The 23,435-nt window shown below is 52.8% G+C and overlaps 2 protein-coding genes across 9 annotated transcripts in view; both read left to right on the top strand.

Annotated features, from left to right (window-relative positions):
• Nucleotides 1-10,502, top strand: part of DTX2 (deltex E3 ubiquitin ligase 2) — a 42,761-nt gene extending 32,259 nt beyond the window's left edge. For 5 of the 8 annotated variants that reach the window (XM_084764631.1, XM_084764628.1, XM_084764630.1 and 2 more), the window contains 6 exons: nt 3,558-3,695; nt 5,724-5,797; nt 6,260-6,418; nt 8,062-8,223; nt 8,881-8,970; nt 9,910-10,502. In XM_084764631.1, the coding sequence (XP_084620757.1) occupies nt 3,558-3,695; nt 5,724-5,797; nt 6,260-6,418; nt 8,062-8,223; nt 8,881-8,970; nt 9,910-10,137 (851 nt within the window). In that variant the 3' untranslated portion in view covers nt 10,138-10,502. The remainder of the gene's footprint in view (nt 1-3,557; nt 3,696-5,723; nt 5,798-6,259; nt 6,419-8,061; nt 8,224-8,880; nt 8,971-9,909) is intronic. The other 3 variants (XM_084764633.1, XM_084764635.1, XM_084764634.1) reach the window with 3 other exon arrangements.
• Nucleotides 10,503-17,146: 6,644 nt separating this feature from the next.
• UPK3B (uroplakin 3B) lies at nt 17,147-22,992 on the top strand. Its single transcript, XM_084764666.1, has 6 exons — nt 17,147-17,495; nt 17,660-17,809; nt 19,010-19,235; nt 20,477-20,556; nt 21,465-21,594; nt 22,755-22,992. Exons 1-6 carry the CDS (start codon nt 17,411-17,413, stop codon nt 22,912-22,914), a joined length of 831 nt encoding a protein of 276 aa, XP_084620792.1. The 5' UTR covers nt 17,147-17,410; the 3' UTR covers nt 22,915-22,992.
• The last annotated feature ends 443 nt before the right edge of the window (nt 22,993-23,435 follow it).

Raw genomic sequence — 23,435 nt, 5'->3', positions numbered from 1 at the left:
CAGTTACGAGCACTTGATGCTGTGGTAGAGGAACAAGGCTTGGTTGCCAGCACCCATGTGGCAGTTCCCATGTCTTCTCCTGACCTCTGCAGGCACCAGGCACACACATGGTTCAGAAACATGCGTGCAGGCAAAACACTCATAGACTTAAATGAAAAAACTTTTTTTGGTGGGGTAGGGGTTCCTGAGCATGCACACTAGGCAGCTTACATTCATAATCAAAAATAAATAAATTTGTTTTTGAAGCAGGGTCTCACTGGCTGGCTTTGAACTCACAGAGATCTGCCTGCTTCTGCCTTCTGAGTGCTATGGTTACAAGGGCATTCACTATCATGCTTGGCCAAAAAAAAAAAAAAAAAAAAAAAAAAAAAATTTGAGGAGGACAGAACAGTGCCATGACTCTTGGTTGTTTTCAGCTGATGCAGGGTAATTAGCAACCAAATTTGTTTGTAGTGAGTCCCTGTGTTGCACTGGGTGGTTAGATGGTGCAAGCTGTGGGCAGGGAAGTCTCCTGCAGCCTGGCCTCACACCTAGGTAAAGTCCATGTCAGTGGGGTGCAGGAATAAGTTTGGTTTTGACCATTTTGAAGGAAGAGCCTTTCAGCTTGGCATCTAGGGAGGTCATGTGAAGTGGGAAAGGGCCATCCTGCCGTGCCTAGCTGTTAGATAGTGTTGTCATCAAGACAGCCCTTGGGTATTCATATTTCATCACTACATAGCTGTGAAGTGGGAACTTTTTGCTTTCAAAACAGTCTCACGTAGCCCAGGCTAGCCTCAGACTGACTGTGTAGCTGCAGATGACCATGGACTCCTGAACTTCCTGCCTCTACCTCTCAAATGCTGGGATCACAGGGGTGTACCATCAGACTCCGCTTATAGAGTATTGAGGATGGAACTCTGTACATGCTAGGCAAGCACCCTGCCATCTGAGCCACATCCCTACCCCAGAGGTCGCTTTCCTTCCAAGCATCTTCCTTCTGATGGAGGGTTTTTTTGTGTGTATGACTGGGGTTGTAGGCCCGGGCACTGTGTTAGACAGGGCAGGAATATTGCGGCTTGGGGCCTAGAGGCTCATAGCAGGGGGCGTCTCTGCTCCTCTGTAGACATGTACTACGCCTCTGGCATAGGTGTACTGCCTGGGATGCTGAGCAGACAATAGTAGGTCAGTAGCATCCTTATCCTATAGGGATAAGGGAATGATACCAGCAAAAACAAACCTGAGCCGGGTGTGGTGGCGCAGGCCTTTAATCTCAGCACTTGGGAGGCAGAGGCAGGGGGATCGCTGTGAGTTCGAGGCCAGCCTGTTCTACAGAGTGAGGCCAGGATAGCCAAGGATGCACAGAGAAACCTTGTCTCAAGAAAACAGCAACAACAAAAACCAAACAAACCTGAGTGGTTTCAGACAGCTAGGTACAAAGAAGAAGAAGAGAGCACAGTGAAGAAGCTAAGGTGGAGACAGCAGTGTGTACAGTGACGCCTGTCTGCTGAGAGTCACCTGCTCATTCCCCCGGGACATGAGGGAAGCAACTCTATATTGGTTGCTTTTCTTCGTCATTGTGACTAAACACCCTGACAGGTGACTTCAATGTAGAGGATTTTTAGTTCGGCTTACTGTTCCACGGGATGCACTGTCACAGCCGGGAAGTATGGCTGTAGTCTATGTGGCAGCTGGTCACATTGCATGCTGTCTGACGCAGAGAGGTTGAAGGGTGTCCTCCTTTTCACCCAGTCCAGTACCATGAAATGGTGCTGCCCATGGTTGGGGTGGGTCTCCCGCCTTAGTTACCCTAACCTAAAACCTCCCTTAGACATGCCATGATTCCTGTCAGTTGATGATGCTAATCACCAAAAGCCCACCTGTCAGCTTGACACCAAAGCAAGATGCTGCTGGGACCCGCATTCTAGTCAGAGAGTCATTACAAAATATTGGGGTTCTCTGAAGGAAAGCTAATTCATCCCTTTGCCACACGGCCCCCATATCCTGTGGGGACTGCATTTGAGCCCAGGAGCATCCTGAGAGTGGGATGACCTACTCTGGTGGCCCCACCCAGTAGATCCTGTGTGTGCTTTGGTGCCTAAGTAAGAAGCAGCCCCATGATCCCCAGCCTGCCTTGGCTGTGCTGTCCAGGTGGTGGCTGGCCTCTGCTTCCATCCCCAGGGTGGCCTGCTCATTGCCTAGTGAGAGCAGTGGCCCTGACTGCCCCTCAGCCCTTGTGCAGCAACAGCTCTGCGACAGGCAGTGCTCTCTAGTTCAGCCTGCCCTAGAAAGGAATGGCATGCTGGAGGGCTGTGCTCAGCCCTGGAGGCCTGTTCAGAGGACCAGGAAAGCTGTTGTCAAGGTGGCTAAGAAGCCAGGGCGTCCATTCCTGGAAGGAGGGTCTTCAGAGCCAGGCTAAGAACTGGGAGGGCTTGTGTGTGTTTCTGTGTGGGGTGACAGTGTGGCAGGGACAAGGACCTCCAGGAAGTATCAAGTTACCAGAGAGTGCAGAGGAGGGACAGCACAGCATGGAGGGTGGAGCGTCCGTCTAGGAAGTGTGGGCCCCAAATAGGCGGTAGTCCAGTGGTTTGGAGACAGGAGCCTGTCCAGTGTCAACACCAGTGCCTATTGCAGGTTCTTGACGGAGGAGGCCACGGCTGGGGGCCCTGGGGTGGCTTCAGCCTGGGGGCAGTCCACAGATCACCACCACAGCTCAGCAGTGTCTCTGACGCTGTATGTTAGTTACCTCACTCCTTGCTGTGACACAAAACCAGACCAAAACAAACTAGGGAGGAAGAGAGGAAGGAAGACTCAGGGTTATTTTGTCTCACAGTCTGAGGACATGGTGTCAAAGGCACCCCCAGCCAGGAAGCCAGAGAGACGCGTGCTGGTAGCTTGGCTTCCTTTCTCCTTTCCCAGACTGCAGCCCAGGGAGCAGAGTTGCTCACAGTCAGAGTGGTCTCCACCCCAGTTAATCTGGAGCCTCTCACAGATGTGCTCCGAGCTTTTGGAGCCTGCCATGTTGACTCTTAGTATCAGCCATTACTGTTACTACGGCACAGTCCAGAGGGACTGTGGACAGCTGGTGGAAGGCATCTCACTAGAGGCCAGGTGATCACAAGCCAAGAGGGCGCAGCCAGGCCGGGTGGAGCCAGTGCTGCTGGGACTGCCCCCTGTTGCCACAGTTTGGCTGCACCCTGCCACATCCCTGTCTCTTCTTCCTTCCCTGTGCCTGACATGGGAGATGACACTCAGGAGGCCCCTGGGCTGTTCTGCCTCTGCTCTCCTAAAGCCACCAGCCTTGTCCCTCCACCTCTCCTCTCATGCTGTGGGCGCAGGCTTGGCAGTTGCTTGTGCAGACTCCTGGGGAACTTGGGGTCCAAGTTCTCTGTTGTCTACCCTGGAGCTGCGTTGCTGGTAACCTTCCAGTAACCAGATCCCCTCCCCTGGGGAGATTTCCAGTCTTGGTGGCCATCCACAATGTCGTCACTTGGCCCCCGGGCAGTGTCATGAACAGCAGGTGTGGAATGCCTCCATCTAACGTTTGTCCCCTCTGCATGTCTGATCTCGCACCCGTGCAGGCATGACGAGTGTGCTGTCAGCCATTGGACTCCCTGTGTGTCTTAGCCGCGCACCCCGGCCCACCGGCCCTCCTGCCTCCCGTCCGGCCTCTAAAGGTCACAGCTCAGTTAAGAGGCTGAGGAAAATGTCCGTGAAAGGTAGTTCCGGTTCACACACATTCTCCAGCCTTGCTCAGCTTCCTCCAGATCTTGCTGCCTGGACTCTTCCTTTGCCCTCTATGGCCCTTCTCTCCTTCTGCACCTCTTTCCCCCCACCCTGTCTGCCAGCAGATGTGGCTGCTGGCATTTTACCATCTCGGCATTGTTGGGTGACAGGCTTGTCGCTGAGGACACGTAACTTTGCAATGTTTGCTGCAGATTGTGATGCCGCTGTCTCTTCAGGGGACCTCACTGACCTTGACCTCTGACCATCTTGCTGCCATCTCCCAAACATCGGTGTTGCAGGCATGTGCCACCACGTCCAGTATATGTAGAAGGCTCCATGCATGCTAGGCAAGTGGTCTACCAACTAAGTCAACCGTCCCAGCCTTTTGCAGAGGCAGATTTGTGGACAGGGTAGGCTGGCAGCTTATCAGCACACCCAGTTTGTTTGGGAAGAACACACACTTGGCAGTCCCTCTGGCCTTCTTGGATGTAGGTGCCTCTCATGGGATTGATGTGGCCTGCTGGCCTGTTTTGAGAAATGCCAATAACCGAAGCTCCTTTCAGCTCTAGAAGGCTATGTGGGCAAGTGGGCAGCAAGATGCTTAGCTGGTCCTGAGCAGAGGGAGGTTAGGAGCTAGTGCTGGAAAAGAGGTCCTGAGGAAACCTGGAGACTGGTCTGTATAGCCATGGGGCCTTCCTATCTTCTGTTTTTGAGACAGGCTGTTGATGTATACCCAAGGCTAGCTACTTCAAGGCATTATATTACCAGGCCTGATTAACTGGGCTTTTCTTTTTCTTTTTAGTAAACTGAACTTTTCATAAAGGCCCCTGGTCTCCCATGTAGCAGCTACAGTACTTTTGGCCTTTTGTCTTTTTTTTTTTCTTTTTGCCAGAGTATAGGTGTTTTGTAGGGACTGTGAGAGGGGTGTGTGTGTGTGTGTGTGTGTGTGTGTGTGTGTGTGTGTGTGTCTTTGGTGAGTATAAGGCACATATGGCGTATATGTGGTACTCTCTCCTGGTTTCTACATTTCCCAGGAGCTAACAGTTCCTACCTTCCTACCAGTGACAACTCTTCTGGTCTCTGAGGTGGTAGGATTTGGTCATAGCATTTGAACTCTATCAAACCCCAGGTCCCCTGATTCCAGCTTTAATACTAAGGCACCTCCCCATGTGGCTGTCATGTGTCAGTCTCTGGGCTGAAGGGGTCCTATGGTCTGTCTCTCAGATTCTGAATCTTTGCAGCCATGGGCTGAGGGCTACAAGATGGCCTCAAACAGGAGCCCTACTGTGACCTCAGGCGACGTGGCGCCCCTGGCTGGATGGCTGCATCAGATCTGCATTGTTCTCCCCTGGTCCTTTTTCTGCCCCTTTTCTGGCTTGGCTGCGACTGAGACCTTGTGCCCCTTCTGCCCGACTTTTGCTTTTTGGAGAGTTCTAGCCCCTGCTTCCTGGTCCCCTGAGCTTCGTGCACTCATGCATAGCCAGCCATTTCCAGGATCACTTGGCTTGAGAGCCCAGTGAGCTTGTGACCCAGGTCCTCCAGCCCCAAGGCCAGGGGTGATGTGTTGTGACTCTCCATGCACACAGATGCTCACAACGCCCCTCGCATGCCCACTAGACCGGAAACTACCTCTTTCACTGAAGTTTCCACAAAAGTGTGCTGACAGTTGGACAGGTGTCACTGCCAGGATCTGCTGGCATTCATTGCCCTCAGAGCTGCCCTTTGACACTTCTGGGGTGGTTTCCTGGGGGACACGATTCAGGGGAGTGCGCTGCTCTGTTATGGATCCTCTACCTCTGTGACCTCCCCTGCTGGACCAGCCCTGCCCCTCAGCAGGTAACCTGGGCTGGTGTCCTGCGCCTGTGTGGAGGCTGCCCTGTCTTTCGAGCTAACTCTCCTATCTTGGCCCTGCTAACCTTTCCTCTTCGCAGCTGGAACTTCTGCCTGCCTGCTTCTTTCCTCAGCATTGCTCTCCCCATCTTGCATGCCTGGGACAGCACTCACATCCCACTCTCTTCCAGAAGGGGTGCCTAAGCCCGAGCCGGAGCAGGTGATCAGAAAGTACAGTGATGAGCTGAGAGTGGCCCCCGATGAGGTATGTGTCCTAGCAGGAGGATCTCAGCCCTGGGGGTTCCAGCCTCTCATGGTTAGGTAGACATCACCAAGATGAGGCATGGCCAAGCTGAGATCCTGAGCAGTGTGCTTTCCCCTCAGGCCTGTGGGGTAGGCCTGACTGCCTGGCTCTGCTCGGGCCAGCTTTGAGAAGGGACAAGGTGGCCTTGTCCAAGAGACACCATTTCCCTCCTGAGTCTTGTCTGTAGTGAGAAACTTTGGGTTGTACTTTTTGCCTCATGGCCTGTGATTTTGGGCAGCCCTTCAGAGACGTTTGTGAGAGATGGCTCTGTGGAGCCATGTCCTAGAGCAGTCGCTGGACTGTCTACAATGGCCTAGCATTATCTTCTTCTAACAGAGCCAGCACTTTCTCCCCTGTACTGGTGCACTGTGACCCAAATAGTGGGTCACAGTGACAAATGTGTGCTGTGTGCCCTGCTTACAGGACTGCATCATCTGTATGGAGAAACTGACTGTGGCTTCTGGGTACAGCGACATGACTGACAGCAAAGCCCTTGGCCCCATGGCTGTGGGCTGCCTAACCAAGTGCAGCCATACCTTCCACCTGCTGTGCCTGCTGGCAATGTATTGCAACGGGAACAAGGTACCACAATGGTTCGGGGTGGGGCTGCGAGGACAGGCCTGTCCCATGGTCCTTTTCAGGCCTACTGCCTCAGTGTGGTGTTACATACCTGTAATCTCAGTACTTTAGAAGCTGAGGCAGTAGGAACATAAGTTCTAGACCAGCCTGAGATATATAGAGACCTTGTTTCAAGAAAACAAAACCAAGAAATAGCTAAGATATCTTTGGTGGTAGCGCAGCAGCACGCTAAAGGGCGGCTGTGAGCCATGAGGTGACAGGCTTGGGATTGCTACTGATTAGACCAATAAGGGCCTGGAATGGGGTCATGTTTCAGTGGTAGAGCAGCTGCCTAGAATCCCCCAGTGAGGGGCTGGGGTGTGGCTCAGTGGTAGAGCACCTGCCTAGAATCCCCCAGTGAGGGGCTGGGGTGTGGCTCAGTGGTAGAGCACCTGCCTAGGATCCCCCAGTGAGGGGCTGGGGTGTGCCTCAGTGGTAGAGCACCTGCCTAGAATCCCCCAGTGAGGGGCTGGGGTGTGGCTCAGTGGTAGAGCACCTGCCTAGGATCCCCCAGTGAGGGGCTGGGGTGTTGCTCAGCGGTAGAGTACCTGCCTAGGATCCCCCAGTGAGGGGCTGGGGGGTGTGGCTCAGTAGTAGAGCACCTGCCTAGAATCCCCCAGTGAGGGGCTGGGGTGTGGCTCAGTGGTAGAGCACCTGCCCTGGGTTCCACCATTAGCATCAGAAAAATAACCAAGGGCTTAGAGATGAATATACATGAGAGTCTCTGAAGCCAACTCCAAGCTTTAGGGATATGACCAACAGGACTAAGTATATGACTCCTCCAGCTTCCCTGAGGGAGGTATCCTGGACTCCTCTATCTCCTACACACTACCACTTCTACTTATCTCATATCTTCCTATCATCTGCTGTGTGCAGATGAAAGGCTCAGGGCACCATGCATGGACACACACATGCTCTCTCAGCACTTAGGAGGTTGATGCAAGAGGCTCAGGAGTGTATGCAAGGCCAGTGCACTGCCTAAGACTTTGCCTCAAACCAAGCAACCAACCAACAACCAGCTAACAGACAGGGCAAGTACAATAGCTCAGCATGCAAAGGCCTTTCCGTATAAGTGTAATCCCCATGTAAAGGCGGAAGAAAGAACCAGCTCCACAAAGCAGTCCTCTGACCTCCACATGCATGTGCACACACAGAAGCACACAGGACTCTGCCCAGGGTCCTGACCCACTTCCCTCTGCAGGTTCACACAGGGAGAGTCCTACTCAGGCCTGCAGCAACTGAGCCAGCTGCTGTTCTGTGGGGTTTAGTCAGGCTGGGAAGGTTGGAGGGGGAACCAAGTCACACAGTCGTCACTGAGGTCTGGTTCCTTGTCCACTCTGACAGCTGTGTGCAAGGAGGTCTGTGAGGGTGACTAAGTGGAGACTTGACCCTCATTTTCCTGCCACGTGCCAGTCTCCCAGTACCTCGCTAGTTGAGTGAGAATCAGGAGTTTGTGGTGCACAGTTTAGTCTTCTATAGTGCACCACCGAGGTCCAGTTTCTGTGAGGAGAGGCTGTGTGGGGTGCCGACCTCTCCTGTCATCTGGACGTGGCTGTTCAGGTGTGCTGGGAACTGCCTGCTCATTCTGTCACATCGGCCCTCTCTAGGACGGGAGCCTGCAGTGTCCATCTTGTAAAACCATCTATGGGGAGAAGACTGGAACACAGCCATGGGGGAAGATGGAGGTGTTCAGGTTCCACGTGTCGCTCCCAGGCCACGAAGACTGTGGGACTATTCTCATTGTTTACAACATCCCTCACGGCATCCAGGTGAGTGGCCGCCCCCAACCAGGGACCAGGTGAGAACAGCCATTCCTGAGCACCCTTCTTCCTGCCCACTGTGCTCTCAGCATCTGCACCCAGAATAGGGCTTAGGACAGCCCTGCCTGGAGGAGTGCTGGAGTGTTGAGTAATGGAAGGCCTTTGGCCCTTCCCTGAGTGAGGGAAGGCTTTCCATAGGAGGTAACATCTGAGCTGCTGTGGTCTGGGCAGAAGATCAAGCTTAAAGGCATGAAGAGTACTGTGTTGGGGGCTAGAGAATTGGAAGGGCCCATAAGTGTCTTGTGTAGGTGGTGGGGTACGGGGCAGGGAGGCTAAAGAGTGGGACAGGCTTCTTGTTCCTAAGGAACTCAACACCCAGGTTCCATGTCAAGAGACCCAGTCCAGGGGGTCAAAAAGAAAGAGAAACCAGCAGGAGTGCCCATCCTTGCCCCTGGTAGAGTTCGGTGTCCTTAGGAAAGAGGAAGTTGTCAAGCCAGTGGGCACAGGTTAAAGGCAGGTGGTCATGGCTGGGAGGCCACATTCACCTTGAGTCTTGGCACAGCAGGGACCCAGCTTGGAAGACTAGGCTGTGGATAATGCTTCCATGTCCTGTGAGCTGTGGCTGGCCACAGTTCTGCCATCAAGTTGTCTGCATTCCTCTCACAGGGACCAGAGCACCCCAGCCCTGGGAAACCCTTCACTGCCCGAGGCTTTCCCCGCCAGTGCTACCTGCCAGATAACCCCCAAGGCCGAAAGGTAAGGCCCCACCCCTACCCTGTTTGCTCCACCTCCTCAGGGACCCACCCTGTGACTGGAGCATTAGCTCCAGAGAGGAGAGCCAGGTTCCACACTGAGGACACGTGCCAGCTTGGGACCTCAGCAAGGACTTAGAGACTAGGAAGAGCCTTCCAGGTCCATAGAAGAGCTGCCTTGGGGCCTGGGGAAGGGCTGAGGAAGCTCCAGACACTCCGAAACCACTGCGGGTAGAGCTAGAGCTCTCCTGGCTGCTGCCTGTGGCTTGGTTGGTAGACTTGTATGTGCAGAGCTGTGTAAACTGAGTACAGTGGCACATTTCTACAATCCCAGCCCTTGGGAGGTGGAGGCAGAAGCGTTTAAAGCCAACCTCAGCTACATAGTGAGGTCCTCAGAAAATAAAACACTGAACGTCTTCCAGCTACTGGGTGCTGGGATGGACTCTTTGTTTGTTTTCCTTTTATTTGGGGCTGTGGGGCTGGGAGGGCCATGCCATGGCTCTCATGCAGAATTCATGAGAGAGCTCTGGACTCTTTTTTTTTTTTTTACCCCTCTCACCATGACGTGGGGCCTGAGCATCAGGCTCTGGTCATCAGGTTTGTATTGCGCACTGCGTTGTCTTGCAGCTAGCCGTCTTCATCTCTGTGCCTTCTGAGCTGGAGTTGGCAGACAAAGGCTCTACCACTGACTCCCACTCCTTGCCCCAAGCTATATGTGGACGACCTGAGGGCAGGAGGGAGGGGGGCAGGGAGGCCTCTGGTCTAATCAGATTTGGACAGAAGGCCAACTCAGGGTGATCCCAAGGTGGAGAGGGCTGGGCTGGCCCAAGGTTGGTGTCAAGCATTCCAGGAGTCCCCAGTCCTTGGGACTGCGTGGGCCCACCTCACAGACATTCAAGGGCAGTGCGGCAGAGCCGAGCCCCAGTGGCTGTCTTCTCGGCAGGTCCTGGAGCTACTGAAGGTGGCCTGGAAGAGACGGCTCATCTTCACCGTGGGGACTTCCAGCACCACAGGTGAAACTGACACAGTGGTGTGGAACGAGATCCACCACAAGACCGAGATGGACCGGAACCTGACAGGCCATGGCTACCCAGACCCCAACTACCTGCAGAACGTGCTGGCTGAGCTGGCTGCCCAGGGCGTGACGGAGGACTGCCTGGAGCAGCAGTGACCCTTCAGGCCTGCCTCTGTCAGCCACCCCAACAGCCCCAGGGTGGGTGGGCAGGAAGGTGTGCCTTCATTGAGAGGCAAGAATTTTTGTCGGGGGTGCACGATGCACCCCTTCCTGAAGTTGGGGCTTCTCCTTGCCTCTCCTGCCACCCTCCTGTCTGGGCCAGGCTCTGCCTGGAAAATGGGCACCCTCAGTATTGTACTTGTGGAGGCTTACGCTGGAGCTACCTCAGTGCATGGATGGGATCCGCCCTGCCAGCATCAGGCGGGCTGGTGACCCAGCAAGGGGTGAGCAGGGACGACCCTCCCAGCTTCTGGTCAGCTTCTCATACCTCAGTTTATTTGCAATAAAGACCCTATAGCCAACATGCATCTGTGTGTGCATGCGTGCGTGTGTGTGCGTGCATGCACGCGCACCTGTCTGTCTGTGTGTGTATGACACTTGTATGTCACACTTAGCTTGCTATGGTGGAGCAGGAAGCCATCTTCCTTGATCCCTAGCAAATCCCCCTTGTACTTGTTTTTTGCAAACTACGGAGGTTCATTAGAGTTGCTTGCACAAACATGGAAGGAGGGTTATTTATAGGAATGTGGGTAAATTAGCACTGGGTATACCAGCAGTCACTACCTATACACTCCTCCCTGTCTGTGATGGAGTGTTGCTAGGTAACCACAGCTGCGGTGATTTCATGAGTGCAATGTCCATGCCATCTCCAGAAGACAGTGTTTCATTCATAGCTCTCTACTCCCCAACCTCTGGATTTTTTAATTTCTATTTTTCTTTTTGTTTTTTTGAGACAGGGTTTGTCTGTGTAGCCCTGGTTGTCCTGATCTCTTTTTGTAGACACAGCTGGCCTTGAACTCAACAGTGATCCTCCTGTCTTTGCCTCCCTGAGAGCTGGGATTACAGGTGTGCACCACTGTGCCTGGCTCTAACCTCTGACTTTCCTCCCCTTCTTCCTCTTCTGATTTTAAAAGAACATTTCCAGGTGGCCCTAAAATACTGTGAGCTAGCAAGGCTTGGTGGCACACACCTTTAATCCCAGCACTTGGGAGGCTGAGGCAGGTGGATCACTGTGAGTTCAAGGCCAACCTGGTCTACAAAGAGAGACCAGGACAGCCAAGGCTACACAGAGCAACCTTGTCTCAAAAAACAAACAAACAAACAACAAAATACTGTGAGCCTAAGACTCACGTAGGTTATCCCTGGGGAAAAGGCCATTGGTTTCCTTGGCAGAGCCCCTAACTTGGCTGTACCCCAATCCTCAATCTTAGGCTACCCAGGACAGCAGTTGGACTGCATCCCCAAATTCTGTCATCCTCTGGGCTCTTATGGAGTCTTAGTGCTTTGAAGGATAGCAAGACGCAGGGAGAAGATGGACAAGGCAGGCTAGAGGCTCAACAGTTAAGAACACTTGCGGTCCTTCCAGAGGACCCACGTTTGATTTCTGGCATCCATTGTCAGGGAGCTCAGACCTGCCTGTAACTCCAGGCAGCCCCAAGAGATAAATGACCTCTTTTATCCATGCACGCACATACAACCCACGTAAAGAACTTATTTTCTTTTGTTTCTTTCAAGACAGGGTTTCTCTGTGTAGCTCTGGCTGTCCTGAAACTCACTTTGTAGAACAGGCTTGCTTTGAACTCACAGAGATCCACGTGCCTCTGCTTCCCCAGTGCTGGGATTAAAGGTGTTGGGGCCACTACCACCACTAAACAATTTTTTTTAATGGACAGGGTCTGGCTGGGCTTGGTGGCACACGCCTTTAATCCCAGCACTTGGGAAGCAGAGGCAGGAAGATCTCTGTGATTTCAAGGCCAGCCTGGCCTCCAAAGTGAGTCCAGGACAGCCAGGGCTACACAGAAATCCTGTCTCAAAAAAAACAAAAAATAAAAATAAAATAAAATAAATAAACGGACAGGGTCTAAAGACATGGCTCAGCAGTTTGGTGTACATTCTGTTCTTGTGGAAAACCTAAGATCAATTCCCTGCACCCACATTGGATGACTCACAACTACCCGTAACTCCAGCTCCAGGGCATCCGATGCCTCAGACCTCCGAGGACAATGGCACACTCACGTACCTACACACACACATGGCGACTGGCAATGTGGCTCAGTGGCAAAGCACTGAGATCAGTTTCCCGAGGCTTTTGTTCCCCAGCTGAAGAGCAGTGAACATAAGAATGTGCCCAAAGTAAGGTAAACGACTATCAAGTACCTGAAAGAATGTTGTGTGACTGATTGTCAGCGTGACTCAGAACCAGGAGAATACATGCCAGGCCCCGGGGCAGGCTGTCCTCAGCCTTCCAGAGGACAAGGTAGGAAAGTCTCCACCAATTCAAAGATAACAGAACGAGATAGCTCAAAAGCAATAAGCCAAATATAGATCCAGTACATCAGAAGTAACTGCTGAAGTGCTGCGTGGGTAATGGCCACTCACCCATTGCTGCTGAGTATGTAAAACATGACCGCTTTGAGTTCAGTTTCTCAAACACTCACATGACTGGCAAGTTTCATTCCCAGGCATCTACAGAGAGTTAGTTTACGAGAATATGCCCACACAGAAGTTGTATGCAAATATGTGTGGCAATGTATCTACTAGGCAAAAAGTAGGACAGTCTGGGTGATGCAGTTTTTTGCTTGTGGTGGTTTTTTGGTTTGGTTTGGTTTGGTTTATTAAGATTTCTTTATTGCCGGGCGTGGTGGCACATGCCTTTAATCCCAGCACTTGGGAGGCAGAGGCAGGCGATCACTGTAAGTTCAAGGCCAGCCTGGTCTACAAAGCGAATCCAGGATAGCCAAGGCTAACACAGAGAGACCTTGTCTCGGGAAAAAAAAAAGATTTCTTTATTATTGCGTATACAGTGTTCTGTCTGTCTGCATGTACACCTGCAGGCCAGAAGAGGATATCAGATCACGTTATAGATGGTTGTGAGCCACCATGGCGTTTCTGGGAATTGAACTGGGTGCTCTTAACCACTGAGCCATCTCTCCAGCCCAGTGGTTGGTTTTTGTTTTATTTTGTTTTGTCAACCTGACAAAAGTTAGATAGTTTTGAGAAGAGGGAACCTCAATTGAGAAAACACCCCCACCAGATTGGCCTGTGGGCAAGTGCGGGGGCATTTTCTTGATGCATGATTGATGTGAGAGGACCTAGCCCACAGTGAGCAGTACTGCCCCTGGGCAGGTGGGCTAGGGCTGTGTAAGAAAGCAAGGCTGAGGCTGGAGAGATGGCTCAGTGGTTAAGAGTACTGACTGCTCTTCCAGAGGTCCCGAGTTCAATTCCCAGCAACCACAGGGTGGCTCACAGCCATCTATAATGAGATCTGGTGCCCTCTTCTGGCCTGCAGGTGTACATGCAAGTAGAGCACTCATACATACAAGAATACCTTAGAAGAAAGAAAGAAAGAAAGGCTGCCATCAGGTGCAACCCAGTAGGCAATGTTCCTCCAAGGCTTCTGCTACAGTTCCTCACAAGTTCCTGCCCTGGCCTCCCAGTGATGGACTGTGACTGAGAGTGTGAGCTGAAATACTCTCTCCCAGCTGCTTTTGGTTATGGTGGTTTTTGTTTTTTAAAGATTTATTTGTTATTTTTAGAGCATCTTGCCTGCATGTGTGCCTTGCCCCAGAAGAGGGCACCAGATCTCACTATAGATGGTTGTGAGCCACCATGTGGTTGCTGGGAATTGAACTCAGGACCTCTGGAAGAACAGCCAGTGCTCTTAACCTCTGAGCCATCTCTTCAGCCCATGGCCAAGGTGTTTTATCTCAGAAATAGAAACTCTAATTAAGATATGGAGTAATGCCTGGCATGGTGGTCCACACACCTTTAATCCCAGCACTTGGGAAGCTGAGCCAGGGGTCGGGGGGATGCGGGGAGTGGCGTCTCTGTGAGTTTGAGGCCAGCCTGGTCTACAGAGGTAGTTGCAGGACAGGCAGAGCTTCACAGAGAAACTGTTGAAAAAACAAAAGTTACTGAGTAACATAGGCTCTCAGGAAAATAAGCTAAGGGGCCTCCAAATGGCTGTGGATAGGTGCATTTGCCACCAAGCCTGATGATGATCCCAGTTTCATCTCAAGGCCTTACACTGTGAAAAGAGAGAAACTACTGACTGTGAGCTGACCTCTGACCTCCACACAGAGACCGGACATAGCCCAGACCCAACCTCCCATGCACACAAATAAATGCAATGAACACTAAATAAGAATAAGCCAAGCATAAGCCAAGCCTGGTTGCAGAGGCCCACCAGCTCTATGCTTCAAGAAGCTGAGGCAGAATGATTTCATGTACAAGGTCAAGCTTAAAGAATTCGTGTCTCAAATTTCAACGTGAAAAGAGGCAGGACCATCAGTCTCCTAGCCTACAGGAGGCCCCTGAGTCACACTAATTTTTGTTTTGTTTTAAGCTTGGGGTAGCTAAACAGTGGTGTTTGCCTAGCAAACACTAGTAAGGGGCTAAGAGTGTGCCTTAGTGGTAGAGCACCTGCCTAGAATCCCCCAGTGAGGAGCTGGGGTGTGGCTCAGTGTTAGAGCACCTGCCTAGAATCCTCCAGTGAGGGGCTGGGGTGTGGCTCAGTGGTAGAGCCCCTGCCTAGAATCCCCCAGTGAGGGGCTAGGGTGTGGCTCAGTGGTAGAGCACCTGCCTAGAATCCCCCCAGTGAGGGGCTGAGGTGTGGCTCAGTGGTAGAGCACCTGCCTAGGATCCCCCAGTGAGGGGCTGGGGGTGTGGCTCAGTGGTAGAGCACCTGCCTAGAATCCCCCAGTGAGGGGCTGGGGTGTGGTTCAGTGGTAGAGCCCCTGCCTAGAATCCCCCAGTGAGGGGCTGGGGTGTGGCTCAGTGGTAGAGCACCTGCCTAGAATCCCCCAGTGAGGGGCTGGGGTGTGGCTCAGTGGTAGAGCACCTGCCTAGAATCCCCCAGTGAGGGGCTGGGGTGTGGCTCAGTGGTAGAGCACCTGCCTAGAATCCCCCAGTGAGGGGCTGGGGTGTGTCTCAGTGGTAGAGCACCTGCTTAGAATCCCCCAGTGAGGGGCTGGGGTGTGGCTCAGTGGTAGAGCACCTGCCTAGAATCCCCCAGTGAGGGGCTGGGGTGTGGCTCAGTGGTAGAGCACCTGCTTAGAAGTCCCTGATGCTGGACTGGGGCCCTGTGTAGTGGTTTAATGAGAATGTTCCCCATAGGCACATACGTTCACATACTTCGTCCCCATTGTTTGGGAAGGGTTAGGAGGTGTGGCCGTGTTGGAGGGAAGTGTGTCACTAAGGGTGGGCCTTGGGGTTTCCAAAGCCATTCCCACTGTTCTCTTTCTGCGTTCTACATGTGGATCAGTATGTGGACTGGCCCCATGCCTTTGCTCTGCCATCATGGACTCTAACCCTCCAAACTATAAGCCTAATTAAATGCTTTCTTTTATATGTTGCTTTGGTCATGGTGTTTTGTCACAGCAGTTGAAAAGTGACTTAAGTCAGCATGGTTGCCTAACACGTACAAAACACTGTGTACCAATCTAGGCCTTCAAAAGCAAACAAAAAGGGCACATACATGCTGGCATAGTAGTGCACACCTGAATCCCAGAATTTGGAAGAATAAGACAAAACGGTCAAGAGTTCAAGGTCAGCCTGACTATATAACAAGTGTTCCAAGCCAGCCAGGGATTCTTAGCTAGACCTGTTTCAAAAACATGGGTGTGTCCACGCATGCATGCATATGCACACGCGCACACTCACAGAATCGCTGACCTGTGGGTTTTATAGCCATATATATTATACACACACACACACACACACACATACACACGCACACACATATATATATAAAGAATACATAAGCTGGTAGTGGTGGCACACGCCTTTAATCCCAGCACTCGGGGGCAGGTGGGGGAAGGGGGCAGAGGCAGGCGGGTTGATGTGAATTCAAGGCCAGCCTGGTCTACAAAGTGAGTCTTAAGACAGCCAAGAGTGGGCTGGAGAGATGGCTCAGTGGTTAAGAGCTCAATTCCCAGAAACCACATGATGGCTCACTACCATCTATAATGAGATCTGATGCCTTCTTCGGGCCTGCAGGTGTACAAGCAGGCAGAGCAGTGCATACATAATAAATAAATAAATCTTTAAAAAAAAAAAAAAAGACAGCCAAGAGTACACAAAGAAACCCTGTCTTGAAAAAACAAAAACAAAACAAAACAAAAAAACCCACAGAATAAGGGCTGGGGTGTGACTCAGTTGGCAGAGGGCTTGCCTAGCGTGCATAAGGTGCTGGGTTCCATCCCCAACACTGTATAAAACCAGAAGCTGGCAGTGCCCATCTGTGACCCCCGCAGTTGGGAGGTGAAAGCAGGAGCATCAAGAGTTAAAAGATTGCCAGGTGTGGTGGCACACTCCTTTAATTCCAGCACTTGGGAGGCAGAGGCAGGCAGATCTTTGAGTACAAGCCAGCCTGGTTTACAGAGTTTCAAGACAGTTGGAGCTACACAGAGAAACCCTGTCCCCCCAAAAATAAAAAAAAAATAATTCAAAGATCATTCTCTCTTACATAGAGTTTGAGGCCAGCCTGGACTATATGAGAGCTTGTCTGAAGAACAGACAGACAAACAAACGAAAAGATAAATTTAAAACTACATAGAAAAAGGGTCAAAGGGTTTGCATAAGCAAAATGTTTGTCGGTTGTCAAAAGCTATTCAGTCCTTTCCGAGGGCAAGTTCTTCCACTGTAGAAAGAAATGGAGGTTCAGCGATGGAGAAGATGTAGCTCCAAGGGGCGAAGGGTGCATGGACAGCAGTGTACTGGGCTGGACCAGGTCGGGGTCAGCCTAAACAGCCTTGTTCCCTTCTCTTCACTTCCTGGGTGGGATGGATAGCCAGAGGGTGGCTCCTGGCACCCAGAGCTCAGGAATCTCAGGCATGTAGTTCTGGGTCCAGATAGAGAAGGGGGGGCCTCCCTTCCAGGGCCCGGGAGTTAGGTGGTACCACAATTGAGACATGAACTTTTTGGGGGTGGAGGTGGTTAGAGGTCCACGTGAAGGCTTTCCTCTCTTGGTTCTGGAGTGGAGTCCACCCTTGCCCCTGCCCAAACCCCGCCCCCATACAGGAGCCCACCTAGCCCCTCCCTCTGAGGCCAGAGAAGCTGGGAGAGGAAAGGGGTGAATTCATGTTTTCAGGTCTTTCCTGCTCTCCTGGCAGCCCAAGTTCCCAGCAACTGTAGGCCAAAGGTGCTGGAGGCGGGGTGTGACAGGACCAGCCCCTGAGCCTGGTCAGCCCTGGGTGAGTGCTGGGCAGTCATGGCGCTCACTGGGAGGCAGCCTCACCCTCAGCCTCTGCTCCTCCTGATGCTGATGTGGTTTCCCAGAGGAAGCCTGAGTCTGGGTGAGTGAAGCTCCCGCAATGGATGCCCTTGGCCAAACCCCGAGGCCCTCGGGTGCCCCCAGAACCCATCCCATCTCCTGACCTGGGAGAGTGAGAGAGGGAGGGAGGCTCCACAGAGTGGCCAAGCCCACTTTGCTTCTCACCTTTGTCCCCTATGGCTACAGACCTGATCCCCTACACGCCGCAGATAACAGCCTGGGACCTGGGAGGGAAGATCACTGCCACCACGTTCTCCCTGGAGCAGCCTCGGTGCATCTTTGATGAGCATGCTTCAGCCAACGACACCATCTGGCTAGTGGTGGCTTTCAGCAATGGTGCGTGGTGAGGACTTGGGGTCTTGGGGTGAGGTTCTTGGAGGACTGCAATGTTAACTTTGTTTGTGGATGTGGGGGGTCAGGGCTGGAGAGTGGCCGGGTATGTGTTGTGCCCCAGGTGGATAAAGCTAGTCCTCCGGGGTGTTTTGTTTTGTTTTGAGGCAGGGTCTCCTGTAGCCTAGGAGGAAGGCCTTAAACTTCTGATCTTGCTGCCTCCACCTTCCAAGTGCTGGATGCCAGTGGGTATGCACAACCGTGCCCAGTTCATGCACTGCCAGGCAAGCACTGCCAACTGAATGTCAAATCGCAGCCGTGCCCTTTTGAGACACTGGTCACTGTAAGACAGGGTTTCTCACCCTTCCTGAAGCTGCGACCCTTGAATACAGTTCCTCATGGTTTTGGGTTTTGTTTGTTTGTTTTGGTTTGGTTTGGTTTTTTTTTTTTTTTGGTTTTTCGAGACAGGGTCTCTCTGTGTTAGCCTTGGTCGTCCTGGATTTGCTTTGTAGACCAGATTGGACTCGAACTCACAGCGATCCGCTTGCCTCTGCCTCCCAAGAGTGCTGGGATTAAAGGCGAGTGTCACCACACCTGGATCAGTTCCTCATGTTGTGGTGACCTCCAACCATAAGATTCTCTTGTTGCTACTTCATAACTGTAATTTGGGTACCATTATGAACTGTAATGGAAATAACAGCCACGCAGGATATCTGATATACAACCCTGGGTCAGTGGACTCTTAGTGGGGTCGTGACCCACAGGTTGAGAAACACTGCTGTAAGCTATCCCATTACATCACCAGGACAAAACCAGGCCAAACCCTCTGCGGATGGCTTCCTGGGACAGAAGCAATCAGCCACTCTTTATTCCTTTAAAATAATTGTTTTACGCTGAGCGGTGGAGGCTCTCTGTGAGTTCCAGGCAAAGAGGATCCAGGACAGCCAAGGCTCTGTTACACAGAGAAACCCTGTCTCAGAAAAAAAAATGTCTTTTACATGTTTATTTATTGTACGTGTAGGTCCAGGGGTGTTCCGAGTTCAGAGGACAGCTTGGGAGGGTCCTGGTGCTCAAACTCAGGCCAGGTTTGGCAGCAAACGCCTTTCCCGCCGACCTATCGCACCACCACCATCCTTCATTCACAGACTTAAGCCGGCTCCAGCCCCAGCCCTTGCTCCTGCCTCTATCCGCCCCTTTTTCCTCCAGCCTCCAGGGACTTCCAGAACCCACAGACCCCTGCTAAGATCCCGGCCTTCCCGCAGCTGCTGACTGACGGCCACTATATGACATTGCCCCTGTCCCTGGATCAGCTGCCCTGTGAGGACCTGACAGGTGGCAGTGGAGGTGTCCCCGTGCTTCGGGTGGGCAACGACGTCAGCTGTTACCAGCAACCCTATTGCAACGCTCCCCTCCCGAGCCAGGGCCCTTACAGGTTGGTCCCCAGGAGCCCTTGCCCTGGGATTGGGTGTCCCCGCCCCTGGGCCTTCTTCCTGCTGATGGCAGCCATAGCCTCTCCCCTCTGTTAGCTGTTAGTTTACTTTCTTTGCATAGTGGGGCATCAAAAAAAAAAAAAAAAGCCCTTTCCACAAGTTGATCATAGAAAAACACTCTTGTGATCCCAGCACTCTGGAGGCAGAGGTAGGAGTATCATGAGTTCGAGGCCAGCTACAGGGACATAATGAGTTTGAGGCTGGTTCCTGCCTGTAATGCCGGCACTCAAGAGGCAGAGGCAGGCGGATTCGAGGCCAGCCTGGTCTACAAAGCAAGTTCAGGACAGACAGGGCTACACAGAGAAACCCTGAAAAGGGGGGTGGGGGTGGGGGTGGAGACTGGGAAGGCCAGAAAACCACGGACGGGTGTACCTTATTCTCTCAGCTGCATATTGAATCAAGGCTAGCCTGGGCTACTTGGCACTATGTGAGAGAGAGATGGGGGGGGGGGTGAGCGCTTTTCAGGTGTATCCTAAGAGGGGAAGGGGTGGTTTCTGCATGAGCCCGCTCTCTTCAGTGTCCATCACCAGATGAAGAGCCCAGGTGTCCTCGGACAGACCCGACAGGGGGAGCCCGGTCTGCAGGGTGAAGTGTCAGAAGATGGCACCTCTGTCCATCTGGCTTCCCTCTGCTCCTTTCCCGCGCACGCTGGCAGTTGCTCCTTTCTCACAGCCGCTCTACCCCGCCCCCTTCCCATCAGCCACCAGGGCACTGGGCCCATCCTGCTCTCTTTCCCAGAGCTCCCACCCTTGAAAGATAGCATCTTGCCAAGTCCTCCCTCCTCCCTGCCCTCCAAGCCCTCAAGCGGGGCCCTGACCACACCCCTGACTCCACCCATAGGCTTTTGCCAGGGCCCTTCATTTGAGGCCTACCCTCTCCTCACATGGGTGGCCTCACAGACTCCAGAGATCTGTACTTCCATTTTGTTGTACTGGTATTTGAGCCCAAGAGTTTGTGCATTCTAGGCAAGTGCCCCCCCCCCTCCCTCCACTGAGCTGAATCCTCAGCATTGTTTTTTGGGTTTTTAAAAATCTTTTGAGACAATGTAGCCAGGCAGACACTGAACTTGTGGTTTTCTTCCCTCAGCCTACAGAGTACCTGGCTTGTCAGGCCTGTGCTGCCATTGCCCACCTTGAGATACAGAAGTCTTACTCTTGTCCCCGTTGCTTTCCTGTCTCTCCAGTGTGAAGTTCCTTGTGATGGATGCCAGGGGCCCACCCAAGGCTGAGACAACGTGGTCCCATCCCATTTATCTCCACCAAGGTAGTGCTGGGGCAAGGGATCTAAGACAGACTCAGCCTACCCTAACCTCATGCTAAAGGGTGGGACCGGGGGTTAGTTCCATCACCATGGCACCAAGCTCTTCCCCCTACTAGACATTGAATCTTAGACATGCCAGCAAAGTGCTACTCCCTGATTAGGCAGGGGTCTACCACTGAGCCACACCCCAGCCCCTCACTGGGGGATTCTAGGCAGGTGCTCTACCACTGAGCCACACCCCAGCCCCTCACTGGGGGAGTCTAGGCAGGGGCTCTACCACTGAGCCACACCCCAGCCCCTCACTGGGGGAGTCTAGGCAGGTGCTCTACACTAAGTACATTCCCAAGTCTCTTTTTACTTTTTATATTGAGGTAGGGTCTAACTTGTCCAAGCTAGCTTTGAATCTCCTCTGTAGCCCAGGATAGCCTGCAACTTGAAATCCTCTCAAGTAGCTGAGATCACTATGGCCCCTTGTTTGGGTGCCCAGCCCCTACCGCATCAGCCCCCCCCCCCCCTCCTCTGTACTAGGTGCAGGGACAAGGCCCCAAGCATCAGCCTCCACCTAGAGGACAGTGTTGGCGTAGCAGTTGTCTCAGAGACAGGCTACCAAGGCAGTTGGGTAGGGTGACGGATGCCTGTCACCTGAAGGCATTCCATGCTAGGCTGTAGGGACCATGGCAGTGACAAGGTGAGTCCTGAGATGTACCTGATGTGTGTGGGCATGTGGTAGGGAGCCAGAGGGCATAGTCTAGAAGGTGAGTCCAGTGTAGAAGAGGATGGAACAATAGCTGATCCAGGCTGGGGGAGATGGTCAAGATGGAAGGGCTCAGGAGACTCTGGGACCATGAGGCAGTGCGTCGGACTTGAATGGGGAGCGACGGACGGTCTCTGAATAGCTCCTATGTGTGCAGGGAAGGCCCCCAGCTCCATTGACACGTGGCCCGGTCGGCGCAGCGGCTGTATGATTGTCATAACGTCCATCCTCTCTGCTCTGGCCGGCCTCTTGCTCCTGGCTTTCCTGGCAGCCTCCACTATGCGTTTGTGAGTGATGACGCCCTTGGAGGCACCTTTCCCACCTGGGACCCCTTGCCTGTCCTGGTCTCATGAATACTGACCTTCTGAGCTGGCTGATGCCTTTTCAGGCAGTGTGGAGGGAATTCCTACTCTGCATCTGTCACCTGGGTGGCAGGCAGATGCTATACTAGCTCGCCTGAAGACAGGTTCAGGGGTCTATGCCTTCTGCTAGGGCCCTTCCCCTGGGCTTTGTTGTTGTTGTTATTATTATTTTATTTATTTATATTTTGGTTTGTCGAGACAGGGTTTCTTTGTGTAGCCTTGGCTGTCCTGGACTCACTTTGTAGACCAGGCTGGCCTCGAACTCACAGAGATCCACCTGCCTTTGCCTCCTGAGTGCTGGGATACTTTTTTTTTTCCCACATGCTCCTGGAGAGTCTTGGTACTGTAATCAGGGTGTACCTGGAAGGAGTGTCTCTCCAGCTGGCTCCAAAACAGAGGGAAGAGGGTTGGGGATGGAGTGAGGGCGGGGTTAATATGTAAAGTGCTTGGTGCTCAAGCAAGGGCTGGGGTTCGGCTCCCCAGCATCCACATAAAACCCAGATGTGGTTGTGCATGTTCGTAACCTAGCCCATGGGGAAAGGCAGGTGGATTCCTAGAATCTGTGGCCAGGCAGTAGTCATTAGAGTTATCAGGTAAAGACCCGGTCTCAAAAAGAGAAGATAGTTTCTGGTGGGATGGTTCAGTGGGTAGAGGCTCTTGCCACCAACTCTGATGACCTGAGTTTGATCTCGGGGACCCACATGGTGGAAGGAGGGAAGGAACTCTGGTAAATTGTTCTCTGACCTCCAAACACTCAACCGTGGCATGCGCCCCTCCCCGGACAGATACTGTTTGTTTGTTTGTTTGTTTTAAGAGATAAGTTATAGTCGTATAGAGGAAGACACTCAGCTCCACCTCTGGCCTCCACACAGGCACATGCACCATGCACAGACATACATGTGTACCCATGTGCACACACATATATAAATCACACATTTCCTGCTCCAAATAAAAAAAAAGGGGGGCCAGGTGAGGGGCCGGGCTGAGGGATAGGTATGCTGGGGAAGGGGACACAGCTGTAATGTGGCAGCCTTGAGGTGAGGATGTGACTCCTCCCTTCTCCTCCTGTCTTCTCTCCCACGCAGCTCCAGCCTGTGGTGGCCCGAGGACACCCCCGAGCAGCTTCGGATTGGTTCCTTCATGGGAAAACGCTACACAACTCACCACATCCCCCCCAGCGAGGCTGCCACGCTGCCTGTGGGCTGTGAGCCTGGCCTGGACCCTCTTCCCAGTCTCAGCCCGTAGCCTGGTCTCTGCAGCTTGGGGCTGGAGTGAGGGGCAGAGAGCAAGTACACAGGTCTCGTGTGGGATGGGTGGGGGTGGGTGGGGGCCCCTTGTATCCACCTGGCTGCTTTGTCTTCTGCTTCTGTCTGTAAGTGCATTTGGAGACGGTCGTGGTCAGCTGGGTTAAACTTAACCTCCCTCATATAAGGCTGGAGGAGGCGGCCAGTCCATGCTGACCTTGAGCAGACTGCAGAAAACCCAGGAGGAGATAAGTGTGGTGGTACAAGGCTGGGATTCCACACCTTAGGGGGCTGAAGTGGAAGCATTATGTGATGTGCTCCAGGGTAGTCTAGCAGGAGCCTTTCTCAAAAAGCAAAAAACAAAAACAAAAACAACCCCCCAAAAAAATCCCAAAGCGGGGTGGGGTAGGGAAACCACCACCACCACCACCACCCTCAGAGAATACCCTGCTGCAGTTGGTAGGTTGGGCTGGTCCCGTCAGGAGACACAAGAGGCTCGGATCACAGTCTGTCCAACAGCCA

This window comes from Acomys minous (assembly GCF_964271855.1).
Source record: "Acomys minous genome assembly, chromosome: 16".
Taxonomy (NCBI): Eukaryota; Metazoa; Chordata; class Mammalia; order Rodentia; family Muridae; genus Acomys; species Acomys minous.
This window is presented reverse-complemented; position numbering and strand designations above follow the sequence as displayed.